General features: G+C 37.2%; 1 protein-coding gene across 1 annotated transcript; it reads right to left on the reverse strand.

Moving 5' to 3' along the window:
- Positions 1-155: 155 nt before the first annotated feature.
- LOC109099662 (von Willebrand factor A domain-containing protein 2-like) lies at positions 156-15,306 on the reverse strand. The gene is made up of 14 exons (XM_019113193.2): positions 15,121-15,306; positions 12,259-12,319; positions 10,711-10,785; positions 9,818-9,951; positions 9,015-9,124; positions 8,263-8,457; positions 5,921-6,054; positions 5,706-5,835; positions 5,195-5,250; positions 4,738-4,845; positions 2,969-3,547; positions 1,548-2,099; positions 1,314-1,436; positions 156-714 (listed from the first exon to the last, which is right to left on the reverse strand). Exons 2-14 carry the CDS (start codon positions 12,308-12,310, stop codon positions 575-577), a joined length of 2,388 nt encoding a protein of 795 aa, XP_018968738.1. The 5' UTR covers positions 12,311-12,319; positions 15,121-15,306; the 3' UTR covers positions 156-574.
- Positions 15,307-15,335: the final 29 nt, after the last annotated feature.

The following is a 15,335-nucleotide window of genomic DNA, read 5'->3' on the forward strand; positions in this document are numbered from 1 at the left end:
ATAAAAGTTTGTACTGACAACAATTCATAATTATGCAAAACCAATAGATGAGAACCAGGCATCCTGCTTTGAAATTAAAGAAAACTGCATTTTCTCCAGTAGGTGGCACCAAGACAACACTAAAATACTATAAAGTATTTGAGTTAGACTAAAAGTTCTGGAAAAGTTTTAATAGCTTTACAATAGACAAATGCACCACTGTAGTTAATACAAAATAAATATGGTCAAAATGTAAGCCTCTAACATGAGGCTTTCTGTAACAAGGAGTTTTCAATATGACAGATCACAAGCAGGTCCAAATCTTAGACAGAATACATGTTCATAAAGGGTTTTCAGTGCTGATTAAACAATACAAACAGCTTCAAACCCCTTAAGATCGACCACAAATAAAAAACTTTAAAAAATCCTCATTTAAGTCACTAATAGCATGTACAAAATTCATGGACAGATACACATCCAGTTTGAAGTGTCGTCTGGATTGCATGTTCATCAGCATCTTAAGTCAATGTGAATTTAAGATGACTTGTAACTCACATTGCTGAGCTTAGGCTCTGTCTCTGTGAGTGTTTTCTCTTTATCTGTGCTGTGTCGGGGACACGTGTCTCCCGCGGTGCTCCCTATAGCGCTGCAACAGCTCTTTTTCACTCTTTTGCTGACGGCGCCTCAGACCTGCAGGTTTAGGAAGATCTCCTCTGGATGGCTTCTCTCTGCTTCCTGAAAAACAAGTTCATGAAAATACATAAATCAAAACACTTAAACATACCCTGCCAACCCCTTGTCCATTCTAAAAACACCAAAACTATGACCCATCCGGCAGGCACAGAAAAATGGACAAATCATATTGAGCACTGACATAAGCAGATGTGTGAAGCCATGTTACATCATGTTTAAATAATCAGGATTTACACTGCAAACAATCAGTTTCTTAATCAGTATTTTACATTTAGTCATTATGCAGAAGCTTTTATCCAAAACGACTTACAAATTTGAGGACAATAGAAGCAATCAAAACCAACAAAAATATATGTATATTATTTTCTTTTTCACTTGTTTACTTTAAATGTAAGGATATTTAGACATAAATAAAGTGTTTAGTTTTTTTGCAGAATTGATGTTATTTATTATGAAATGATCTTGCTGCTTGTACACTGTAATGACTAAATTACTAAAATAACTTGGAATATTTAGACATTTTTTTGCCCTTTTTTGCCTTAAATATTAAAGTAGTTAGATTGGATAGGAAATGAAAAGGGGACAGGATGGGAAAGGACCAAGAATTGAACTTGGTTTAATTAGTAGTTACTGGTACTGACGTGTTTCGCAGTGTGGACCCTTCCGGCCATGACATTCACAGCGGTAGCTGCCTTTCAGCAGCACACAGATGCCATCATTCATACAGGGGTTTGGACTGCACAGGTTAACAGGTTTTTTCACATCTGCAGAAAGAGGATCAAGTTCCTGAGAGCAACACATGACTATAAATACATCAGAGATGAAAAAAATGCTTTCAGAGAGGAATATTTGTACTCATTGATTCAGCTCATTACCTGAACACACCATCTGTACCAGCACATCCTCAGAGTATTTCAGGTCATCATATGAAGGTACAGAGATCATGTGATCCTCAGAGCCGACGATGCGGAAGAGAACCTCCTGATGTATGTCCCCGATGCCGATCACAAACACTGACACTCCACTATCCCGGATCTTCTGGGCGGGCACTGCTGCATCTTCCACACCCGTCCCATCAGTCAGTACCACCACCGCCTTGTTGACTCCAGGCCGTGCTCCTTTCCCCACCGTCAGGCTTTGGGAGAGCACATGGAGCAGGGCTGAACCTGTAGAGGCCTTCCCACCCAGAAAAGCAGCGTCTCCCACTGCCTTCAGCACAGCGGAGCCCGAGTCATACTTGTCCAGGTCAAAGACCGTGACGGGCCGCCTCCCATAAACCACCAGTCCCATCTGAGCCACATCACGATTGATGTCGAACTGCACTGAGGTGCTCCGAACAAAGTCTTGAAGGTGGACGAAATTGTCCTTTCCTACACCACTGGAGGCATCCAGTACAAAAACAAGGTCCAAAGCTTGACCCAGACAGCCTAGCAAAAACAAAAAATGACTTTAGTATAATAGTTAAAAAAAGTTTCAATGCTTAAGCTTTTTTTTTCACCCAAGAACCTAGATGTTCACTTGAAAAACATTAATACATTTTCAAAATGTGTTTTTGCTCACAAAGCCTTTGCGTTTCCCCAAGAAACTTTGTGTTTGCTCACAAAAGTTTTGTTTCCCAAAGAAACTTGTGCTCACTTGCAAAACCTTTGTGTTCCCCCAAAAACTTTGCATTCACTTGAAAAACATTTGTGGTTCTTCTCAAAACCTTTGCTTAACCCTGAGAAACTTTGCATTCATTCACACAAGAAACTTTCCCACAAAAATTCTTTGCATTCCCTCTCAAAACTTTTGCCATTGCTCGCAAAACCTTGGTGTTCCCCGAGAAACTTCGGTCAGTCCCATTGATTACTGATTATAAATGAATTATTCGAAAATCATATTCTTTCTAGATTTATCTTCTTCAAAAAACTGTAAGTGTATTGTCAATATCTTTGTACTGGGGTTATTTTTATCTTTTTTCTTTCAGCAGAATTATGTTTTGATTTAGATTGATGAATTTATCATAATGATTCAAATGATCATCTTCATTATCACTGAGTAAATCAAATAACTCTTTATTATTGTACATTGTTGTCAGTAATTTTGTAGACGAGATTAGTGCTAGACATACAATCTACTTTTATGGTGATGTAAGTCCTTTTTGGCACTTGGCAGTATCACTATCCACTTACATTGAATGGAAAAGTTAGGACATTCTGCTAAACATTTCATGTAAATAATGACAAAGGAACAACAATTTCAGGACTTTATTGAGGACTTTACAGTGGTTAAAAAGAAGAATTGTTGAGATATCTACCCTGGTTGTCGACACTGCAAATTTTGGCTCTTAGTTCGGGGATCTTTGCGCTCAATCTGTCGGGTGACTGGTATTTGATGGTGCGCTGGGGGTTCCCAGTGATGTTGTTTATTTCAGCCCTCATCTCTTCTGGCGCTACACCGATGATGAAGATCTCCCTGTCCCGTGCGTACTTCGCTGGCTCTATCACAGGGTCCACTGACGGCGTTCCTGTGAGCAGCACTACCACTCGCGGCAGGTCGTCCTGAATGTCGGCGAACACGGGTGTGCTCTGGAAGCCGTGGCGTGTGACGTAGTGAAGGGCGTTTCCAGCCTTGGCCTGCCCACCCCGATACTCCAAGCCCTCAACAGCCTGGATCAGTTTCACCGGGTCTCTGTGGTCCCCAATTTTGGCCTCGATCTTCACGTCGTTTCCATACTGGGACAACCCCATCTTCACAGGGGTGTCAGAACTCAGTACAGCCTGCATGAAACGCTTCAGGAAGGATTTGAAGTGCAAGAAACCCTCCAAAGTAAGTTTAGAGGAGCCCTCAAGCAGGAAGAGCACATCCACAGAGCAGTCAAAACTTAGAATGGGAGCTGGAAAAAGAGGACATGGTTAAGAGCTGCTCTGACTGACATACATTTGGATTCCTTTCTAAGATTTAAAGAACATGTATAACATTCCACTTATCTCATTATCTGATGTTTATTTTAGAGTTTAGTTAAGATCATGTGAGACACAACATTGTTAAAGGAGAACAGAATAGGACTCTACTGTCCTTTATCCATTATTAAAGGCATAGTTCACCCAAAGAAATCTTACAGGTTTGGAACAACATGAGGGTGAGTAATTACTAAAAGAATTTAAGTTTTGGGGTGAACTATCCCTTTAACACATGCAAAAATGCATTTATGAATAGCATAAAATAACAAAAAGATCCATCTCTCACTCTGCAGGTAAGTGGGGTCATCTGGTCTAACCCCTGCCAGTGATGTCATTCATACTAACAGACAGAAGGAGGTTATGCGTGTCATCACGTTCTGATTGGCCGGAGGATTCTATGTCAGTGTTACAATGGAACTCATGTGGACTGATGATGGCTTCTATCTCTGTATCTCATTTAGGAAACTACCTCCCCCATCTTGAAAATATGTCTGTGTTTGTTTGTGTGGTCAGAACCAAGTCTACACACATTTTAAAGAAAAATTGTATGCTAACGTTTTTTGTATGATTGTTTTTGGAGACTGCTGTGACATTATTTAATTATGGCACTATTATTGCAATATAATTAATTTATTCCACCCTAAATAGAACATATATTTAAAAACAAAAACTAAACCAAAACAAATGTGGTTGGTCAATTTACATTATTTTATTATTTGATGCTTTGGCAATATTATACAGTATGTATATCAATCATACTGAAGTCTTTTAAGAAATGAATTTGATAGTTAAATTTCACTGCACAAGGCAACACATAAGCAAGGTTTCTGACTTTCAACTCTAACCTAAAACAAAAAACAGTGGTATTAGCTCATAATTAGAGTGTCCCTTTCATCTGTAGGACATAAGACCTCTGAGGTATATTTCATTCAGCCATGACCCCACCCAAAAGCTGACCCCCACTGTAACCTGAGACCATGAGCTGTGTATGAAAACTCCCACACACACACTCCAACCAAACCCACCAAAACAACACACACACATCTCGCAGTGAACGTGAGACTGGAACAGCTCATCAGATGCTGAGGAGTGTGGGAAGAGAAGCACATGAATGTGAACTCACCACAATTGGGGTCACTGCCGTACCCCGCGGGACACTCACAGCGGTATTTCTCCAGTCCCTCAGATATACACGTCCCCCCGTTCTGACAGGGCTGAGAATCACAGGGTTCTGAACAGAGAATGTTAATCAAATTTGGTCACACTTTATTTTAAGGTCCAATTCTTGCTATTAACAAACCATTAACTACCACTTTAGCCTCAATAAGCTCCTAATTTGCTGCGTATTATTAGTTAGTAAGGTAGTTGTTAAATTTAGGGATTGGGCAGGATTAGGGATGCAGAATATTTATGCAGAAACTTTATTATTACTTACAAACAGCCAATATGTTGATAATATGCACTATATTTACATGAGATAATATTACCTACAGTATTCAATACAATAAAAACATACCTCAAATTCTAATGATAATGGAATTAAATATTCATTATTCAGTATTGTGATTCTTAGCTCTTACCTGGACATATAGTTCTGTGACAGACAACAGGGTGTTGCCTGTAAACTTTGTTATACCTGTAAGATGATGCAAAAACCAGTTTCAGTCCACACATTTCTGTTAATAAACTTAGTTTTACCTCATGCTATGAAACTTCAAAATTAATTATAATAATACAATTAGTAACCTTTTTATTTATTTACTTATTTTTGTCAAAAGTTTGTAAAACAACATGAAACCAGTTTCACGCCATATGTTTCTGTTAATATTCTCCTTTAAGATTCACCTCAGGCCATGAAACTTAAATATGAGCCCGGACACTTCAAAAGAACAAAAACACACAATGTGATACGATACAAACACAAGCTCAGACCTGAGGCATCTCTGTGACTTATGATCCATGCTGGAGTGTAACGGAGTCAATGCACATTAAGAATGTTCATTTTGGTCATTTCAACATAGTATAGTTAAACTTCAATTAGGCCAAAAGCATCTCAAGAGCATTGTGTTTTGCTCCGTCCATGTCATTTACCTGTAATGAGGGCAGAGGGATGTGTACGGTAAGTATCCCTTGGACCCCTTCCAGCACATAAAGTTTCCCTGAAGCTCTTTGACCGTCTCCAGGGTTTTCTGAACACACGGGTAAGACTCCACTTTACACCCTGCAGATATCACAGTACAGGAAACGTTACTCGCTGTTCATAAACCCAAGTGGTGCTGTTGATTGAGTCACAGGTGAGTTTTTACCTGAAGGAACGGCAGTGCAGACGGATGAGGTGGTTAGGGTGGTGAATAATCCATTTACAGCGTCACTGAAGTGCTCCGCGAAGAATACGTAAGAGTCTGAGGGGCTGCTAGCCAATTTACGGAGCTCTTCCCATCTTAGGAGAGAAAGACAAGGCATGATTTAGCAGTTAATACAGTATGTTAATGTGAAAAGCACTACTTATAAAATAAATTTGGCACTTAAGTTTGGGGTTGGTAAGATTTATTTTTCTCCATGTTTTGGAAAGTAGTCTCTTATTCTTACTGAATTTATTTGATGAAAAAATAGTAAAGACTAATATTTTGAAATATTTTTACAATTTAAAATAACTGTTTTCAATTAATTATTTTTAAGATGTAATTCATTCCTGTGATGACAAAGCTGAATTTCAACAGGCATTACTGTATCACATGATCCTTTAGATTTTATTCAAATGTGCTCATTTGCTGCTCAAATGTTACTTCTTATTATCATTGTTGAAAACAGTTGTACTGCTTAAGACCTCAAACCTTTGAATACTTGTGTAGGTCACAGTCAATTACCGATTTATACACAGAACATATGGTGCGGTAAAATTTGGCCGATAAATTTTGAGATGCCAGAGCATATGGTGCTGCAAGAACCCTGAAGGGTTTCATTCATCTAACGTCACAGTAATTCACCAAAACACCTCACTGATAAATTCCCAGCTGTTATACATGGCCATTAAGGTGTTTATCTACTAAGATTCATTCTTTCTCCTGCACCTGCTGGGAAGCTGCCATAAAGCCTTAAAGTAAAGAGAGAACACAGGAATTATGCAATCTGCAGCCTAACCAACAGCAACAACACACATTCAGGCTGTCAGCAGCCTTTTAGTGTACAATAACACACCTGTCAGTGCACCACTACTGTGTCTGAAAGCTGTCAGCAAATCAATTCACTGACTAATAGAGCTGAAAACATTTACAATATGACAGCACCTGTCCCTGCAAAATGCTTCAGAACAATCACTAACAAAAAAGTACAGATTACAGAATTACTCTCAGTACTATGGTATATATACTATATATAAAGTACCACAGTATTACTATCTGATAACATCACGGTTACTGACTGTGTGTATTAACAAGGGCACAAGGAAATACCACACACACACACACACACACACACACACAGTTGTGATCAGAATTATTAGGCCCTTTGGTAAATATGAAAAAAAGAATCTGATATGTTTATCATTTTTATGTTTCATAAAATTAAAAACAAAATCACAAATCTAACTTTTTTTTTTAATTCTAAAATTTTATTTATTTAATAATGGAGGGGAACCTCATTATGACATAAATGAGGCAAATTATTGCCTAGGGGTGCTAATAATGGTTTCATATGATTTTTTCCCCCACTTTCAATTGTTTTATGCCAATGAAAGTTTCGATTTTTCGGTAACACTTTACAGTAAGGCTCCATTAGTTAATGTATTAACTAACATGAATGAACAATGAGCAATACATTACAGTATTTATTAATCTTTGTTTATGTTAGTTAATGAAAATACAGCTATTCATTGTTAGTTCATGTTAATTCACAGTGCATTAACTAATGTTAACAAGCATAACTTTTGATTTTAATAATGCATTAGTAAATGTTGAAATTAACATTAACTACAATTAATAAATGCTGTTAAAGTATTGTTCATTCTTAGTTCATGTTAACTAAAGTATTGTAGTTAACTTATGTTAACTAATGAACCTTATTGTAAAGTGTTACTGATTTTACTTTATTTTATATTTTTAGATTTTTTCTTTATTGCATAATGAAAGTGAAAACTAGTTGTGTTTTTTGACATTATTTCCATAATAAATTGGCACTTTTTTTGTAAATCACAAGATTTTTAATATGGAGTCTTATTGCAGTAATTCACAGTTTTGTGTTGTTTTGTTGTAGTCTTTAATCAGCACAAAATGAAAGTAGTACAACAAATAACAGACTTTTTGACTACAGTTGACTACAGTTAATACAATTAATAAATTGAAAATAATATACATAATTATATATTACATTCCAATATTTTTTACATTATAGATATGAAAAGAGATACTCTAGGGCAGGGTTTTTTAACTGAAGTAGTGAATATGTGGTGTGAAAATGCTTAATTGTCATGAAAATATTGCCACATAAAAATATCTTACAGGCTTCATTTCCTTTAAGCTAAATATAACTTCTGATTTCATTAGAAATTATTTTGGGGTCTGGTGATGTTCTTGACAGTTTGTGAAGCAGGTAATTAGACATGTGAGGGTTTTATTCCATTATTGAAGTGAAAGTAAATGTTATGTGTTACCTAGGGTAACGGACCCCCACGCCAAACAGAGTCACTCCAGACAGCTTGAGCTCCGAGGCAGCCAGCTGCACTGCCCCCTGGGACTTTCCGTCAGATAAGAGGATTACGACGCGTGGCACTGTGGAATTGCGTCCGCCGGAAAACCCCTTCCTCAAAACAAACTTCAGAGCCAGACCTGTCTGTGTGCTTCCACCTCTGAGCAAGAAAAAAAAACAAACAGACTTACTTTAAACATATTGCATTTTTAAGACAAAACTGAGACTCTAGAATATCAAAATAAACTACTGCCACACACATCACTGTGAAATGATATTCAAGCCTTTATGAGCTTTGTTGCTTGTCACACCTTCACTGTGGAGAACAGCAGCACAATCAACACTGCACAATGAAGAGGACAGTCTGACTGTTCTTTGACTGCCTCTGCTCTGCTCTCTTATTAATTTAACTACAGTGGCCCCTCGGAAGTCTTAGGATAACACAGAAGCCTTTAGTTCCCTTCACTGCACTGTGTCCTTAATGCACCCCTCATGATGAAACCTAAACCAGTTACAGCACTCTCAGATTCACACTGGCTGCAGCTTTATCTTTGGGTTGATTCAAACTCGGCTTGACTTCTTTCCAGTGTTAATGCTTCATAAACTAACACTTGATACATACATTGGCGTTAACCGTTAGCTAGCCTGTTGATTAGCAAACTGTTTTAGGAATTGCAATCAACAATCACAATGTAAGAATGATTACATTCTCTGTACCTATAGTGGATCTTCTTCATCTTTTTCTTCAGCTCCTCTTTGCTCTTGTAGGAGTCTAGACTGATTTCCAATTTGGGCGTGGAACCAAACAGAATAACACCAACTCTCACCTGCCCAGAACAGAGAATGCATACAAACAGGAAGCAAAGTTTTTATTTGACATCACAATGCCAGAATTTCAAAAACAGCCATTCAAAATTTAAAGGAATACACTTAATTTTTTTTTTTTTTTTTAATAATTTTGAAGTATGCTTTACAGGAAATTACTTTAAATACTGTCAACAGTATTGTAGTCTTATACTTCAAAATGTTGTTACTTGTGATTTCTTTGTGGATTTCCTAGTAAAAATGGTTTTTACACCAATTTTTTTCATGTTAGTACACCCTCATGTTGTTCAAATCCTGTTTGCTATTTTATGTAGTAATCAATGGCTGTCATATTCTAAAACATAAAAAAAAGAAACAGCATAAAAGATAATTCATATGACTTATGTGTTACTGTACATTCCTAGCTTTATATGAAAATAATAAAAATGTATTTACTATTATTAATAATAATTCACATTTGATTATTGCATATGCAGTAATGAATGGTGTTTTGTCATAAACTATTTTTTAAAAATTTACTTGAATTAACACTATTTTAAAAAGTACACTTGAAAAAAAAAAATTTAATAGAGGTGCTTTTATCACTACATAATCACTATAGGGAGTAGATTGTAATAACATAAGGGGGAGTAAATAATTAAAAAAATTCAATTTTGGGAGTACTTGTCCTTTAATCTGATTGTATGCAATCTGACCTTGACTGTGCTGACATCGAGAGCCTCACACAGCTTCAACACATAATGGAGGGACCGCTCAAATCCTCCTTTCCCAACGCTGTAAGAGCTATCCATCACAAAGAGAATATCCATTGCTGTGGAGCACTGCATCACTGACCACACACAGGAGAAAACACAAAGCTTACCCATCTGAACTCCATCATTAACTACTGAATTGTCACTAATGTGTAGCATTAGTCTATGAAAGTCCAGACTGGTTTACACAGTGGCACATGAAGCAACACAGTGGTGGTGCAAAACAACAACATGTTCACATACACACTAGCCTGTATTTGACACACTTAAGCAGCTCAAAGGTCACCTGTGGCATGTTCTAGCAGGGATAAATGCTCTTAAACACATTACAGCAAGTTTGTGCTAGTCAACCTGCTTAATTATAATGCATGTAGCTGTCATGTTAGAACCCGCCGGCTGTCATAAAGAAGGTGATTAGACAGATGGCATGCCACTGTCTGTAACAGCGCATGCACACTTTTACAAATGAGGACACAACATAGACTTCTATTGTTTTTCTGTAACGCTAAATATAATTTCTAGATGATGATTTAGGTAATGTCTGTAGGCAGCTGTGTCTCTAAATTATAGGCAAGTAAATACACAAACTCTCCCAGGCTTTCTGTGTCACTGCGGAGTCATTTCTTCAGACATTCAACATGAAACTAAGCCCTCTCTTTACAAGTAAACACAGTATACTCTCTCACACATTTCATTGGCAGTACTGTAGATTGGGGTTTTTTTCTATTCTAGAAATATTTTCAATGCTGTCCATCTCCACTACAGGGCTGCTTTGTAAATGCTTGAGGATTTATTAACTTATTTTCTGACTGAGAAAGAAAAAAGTCAGCACTCACTTTCTCCAGCAGCGTTTATCTTCATAATGGTTTCGAGATCCGTTTGCATTTCTTGCACAGAGGAAATGGACCAAACTATAAAGAAAGAGATACTGCCATTAGCAGAGTTAGTAGATAGCAGTTAGTAGACTTACCAAACAATCTTCAATAGATTTTTTTTCTTTTCTTTGTTTTAAATAGATTTTTTAAACTAGTTTTTAAAAGTTTTTGAACGAATAAAACCAGCTAAGAATGGGTCATATTTCACCCAAAAATCGAAATAAATAAAATAGATACAGAAAGCTTACAACCTATTTTTAAGATCATTAAGGTTATTTAAAAACAATTAAGCACCGTCCCTAATCCTTGTATTGTAAATGTATTGCAAAAAATCTCATTGCCATTGCTTTAACAGAAAAAAATATGATACATTATTAAAACTTGCATTTATGCACCCTAATAATATATCTTGTACTGCCACATTTACAGTTATTTATGCTTGATTTTATTTATTTTTTTTTAAGTTAACTGTAATAGTTTTATGAAAACATGTTAAGAGAATCACACAATAAATAAATAAATAAATAAATTTAAATAATAAAGAATAATTAATTTCAGTAATGAAAATGTGCTGAATTGTCATGAAAATAATGCAAATACACTACAACACAAAAGATCTGAATGGTCCTAAAAACATTTTCAGGTGAAATGTGACCTGGACATGTTTTTGGTGTTACTGACCCATTTACTCCCTCAGGCACTGTCAAAGTCAACAACAGCTTACACAAATGAGTATTTTAAGAACGATTTCTAGATAGCTGTGCTGACCTCCGGCCCTAAAACACAGCTCCGCATGAAACTCACTAAACACCCTTCAGAGGGGACTAAATCAGGATGATATCCATTCCAGCAACGCCCACTGGATGTGAAGAGAATGGTCAGGCTGTCCTGGCCTGTGCTTGCCGCTCGAGTGAACAGGGTTCAGAGCGACATGCTCTCTCATGCAGACAAACGCTGATTGAGAGGCAGGGGCCATGTGAACAGCCCAGGGCAGAGACGAGAGTCTGCGTAATGCTCCTGCGGAGCGGAGTGTGCTTAGGAATCACATACTTTAATCATGTGCTATTGTCTCCTAACTCTTATGCCATCATGAGGAGAGCCTTGCCATGGTTACAGGCTTTGGCCTAAGAAACCTGTAGGACCTCACGGGGTGGGGTGAGGAGCTGGGGGTGTCAGGGCAAAATTATGAGGCCACAAAATGTTAATGGGTTCATTCCACTGACGGTGGAGGTGAATACAGATCTGAATCATTCTGAATCACTGCTGAAAGCAACTACTTTTAATATTAGGCCAGTGAAAATATTATTAAAATATATAAAATATATATTAAAATGCCAACCAGATATTTTAACAATACACAGATACATTTAATATTTTTGATAGATTCTTTGATATAAACTGTTCATGTAAATCTTATCACGCTTATGTCTTGTGAATCATTAAACTTTATGGATTTGTTAAAATAAAATAACGTTTCTGAATGGCAAGTGCTCAGTCACTTCCTCTTACCTTGACCAAACAGGAACATGAGAAGGAGATGCAGCCGGTTACTAGAGGACATTTTTAAGCCCTGAAATGTGAACAAAACAAGAATCAATTAAAACATAGGAAAGAGTCTTGCAGGAAGTCTTTGAAGAGGCCAACTACTGAGCAAGTGTACCAAAAAAAGGCTTGAGAATGCTAACAAAGAGAAAAGCAGCTGTGAGTGAGACTATCAGGGAAAACATATTTGGAAGAGAAAGATTTCTTGGAATTTCACTCATGAGTTCCCTTACCAAAAAGTAGTATACTTCAAGTTTATTTTATTAAGTATACTTAAGTAAAGTTCAAGTATATTTAGACTTTTTGTAAGTATAAGTCAAGTATACTTAAATGTCATTTTAAGTATATTTCTGAGAAGTACATAAAGCCCATTTCTGAGAAGTACATAAAAAGTAAACTAAAAGCATACTTTCCTATTTTTAGGTTAAAAGAAGTATACTAATAGCACACTTGAATAAACTTCTTTTTCGTAAGGGTTGGTGGGCTTGAGGTTAGTGGGGCAGCAATTTTTATTGACCCATAGAGGCACTGGTCGGACAAGCAAGGAACACGAGATGGGAAAGAAATTTTGAGATCAAACCCAACCAAATAATGGCTGAGGGACTGAAGTAGCAGTGATCTATAAAGTCTGCTCCCTTATACATAATAACGTGACTGACAGAAGTCAAGACCATCAATACAACTCAAGGGACTCATGACAAAATCTTAATGGGTGGGCCACCTGAGCCCAATGGGTTGGCATTACAGGGCCCCAAACATTGTTCCTAGCTGTCCCCCTGGTAGCGGGCAAGCTCAAGTCTAAGCCAGTCAAACTGTCATCACATCAGACTAATCGTTTACCCGTCTGTGTTTTGAGAATTGTGGAGGGAAAGCCCAGTGATGTGTGGAGAAAACAGCATGATACTGTTCGTCTCAGATTAAGTCTCCCTGCAGCCACAAAATCATCCTGTGCCACATTCCCAGAGATTAAGGTCAAAGTTCACATCTTTAAGAGCCAAACTTTATTATTAAATTAAAAATGGATGGGCCACGACTTCCCAGTATAAGTCTATTCATGCTAGTGTGCATTCGGTTGAATCTTTTCTTCAAATGTGTTTGAGAGACATTTCTTTAGGAATGCCATCTGACATTCTGAAAGAAAGAATATGTTGACAGGGTGCATTTCCTGCTTGTGAATGCAAAGCAGGAAGCAGACAGCACTTGTTCAAGTGACATTTAAGAGAGCCTTCATTGAGGCTGATAATCATCTGGACTTTTAGAGCACCTCAAAAACCTGCCATACGATAACCTTGACTAACAACCCGTCTCGGTCTGTGTAACAAGTGGAGCCATCTAGGGCCAGAGCAGCACAGTAAAAGCTCTGGCTTTGCTCTTCCTAATTCTTCTTTATTCACAATTTCATACATTCCTTACTGGTCTAAGCTTAAGCTTTCAATTTGTTTATTTCCTACTTTATCTATGAACAACTCCTCACCCAAGATGCCCTAATTCAGAGGTTTTCAATATTTTGGATGCTACAGACCCTCAAATATGACCGTCCTTGTGTGAGGAACCCCAATCGTAAAATGTAAAAGGTAGTTACATAATATATTTTTATGTAAATTCTTTTAACTTTTTTTTTTATTTATCTTTTTAAGAATTTCAATATTTTTTCTCTTAATCATTCCACACTCTCCATGCAGGCCCCCGAGGACCCCAAATTGAAAACCTCTACCTTCACTAATAATAACTAAATAGTCTTGTTTATTAGGCCACAATAAAGTCAACAACAACAACAAAAAAACATTATACAGTTTCATGCATAGAAACCCACATTGCCAACAACCTTTGTGTCACTATAAATGCACTAAAAACCATTTAATCAAATCAATATATTTTTGAGTTGCAGGCTACATCAGCTTTCATACTGTTGTATGATATTTTTAAACACGCTAAATATATTTGGCACTGCAGCGCTTAAAAGGCAATGCTTGTTAATGGACAAGACACAGGTGTATGCAGCTGCTTGATCCCCATGCGCAACATTAGACACTTCTATAATCACATGAGTGACAGTAAATGAGAAGGGAAGCTGAGGATGAAAGCACACAGCATTTAGGAGCCTCCTCCTGAGATCACTCATTACAAGTAGTTTGTGACAATACATTTGTATAGCTTTTGTCACGCATCAAAACATTTTGGAGAAAACATCCTTTTGAGACATCTAGAGTCATATACATCATTGGTATGTTATGAAAAATTGTTTTAATGTATTTGCTGCTTGAAGCATCATTAGCATTAATTTATTAACAAAGGGAACGCCCTGACTCACCTGTGCAGTGACGTCACTCACGTAGCAGAGAACTGCAGTAGGTTCATTTGTATTATCCTGCAATCTTTTGGTTTAATATTAAGCGTAATTTAGATATGTGCATACTGCATACTTTTATGTACAAGTTAGTGTAAAGTCGATTACGCCAATATTTAATCTAATAAAATCCACATCATTGTTTTTTTTTTTAAAGCAACGAGGTCGATTTAATGCAGAGAACATAAATCAAACATTTTTTCGTTACATTAATCTTCTAACGCGTGAAATGAAATGACGCAGTTTAATTTTGCTATTGACAATACATTGTTACAGTTCAGGAATAACGCGCGAGACAGGGCAACAACAACAAAAAAAAAAAATCACTTATAATATATTAAACGTCCAGAGCCGCTGCACCGACGGTTTTGCGCTTAAGGTTTCGGAATAACAACAGACTTTAGCTCAAAGAAATATTCAAACATTCCTATTTAAAGTTAGACACTTTAAAAACGCAGATAATTCAGGAGTAAACGCCTCACCTCTCTCTCACGACCGTCCTGTCCGAGTCTCTCTCAGTGGTGAACAGGAGAGGGTGCTCTGCTCTGTTACTTCCGTACTGACTTCATCCTCAGTTCAACTCACGCTAGACTTCCTCACCAAGTCAAGACCCAAATTCTCCAATTTGTCTTGAATTAACTACAGGTATAATTCACCCAAAAATGAAAATTCCCACCGAGGTTTCAAACTTAGAAGG

The sequence above is a fragment of the Cyprinus carpio genome, chromosome A12 (assembly GCF_018340385.1).
Source record: "Cyprinus carpio isolate SPL01 chromosome A12, ASM1834038v1, whole genome shotgun sequence".
Lineage (NCBI taxonomy): Eukaryota > Metazoa > Chordata > Actinopteri > Cypriniformes > Cyprinidae > Cyprinus > Cyprinus carpio.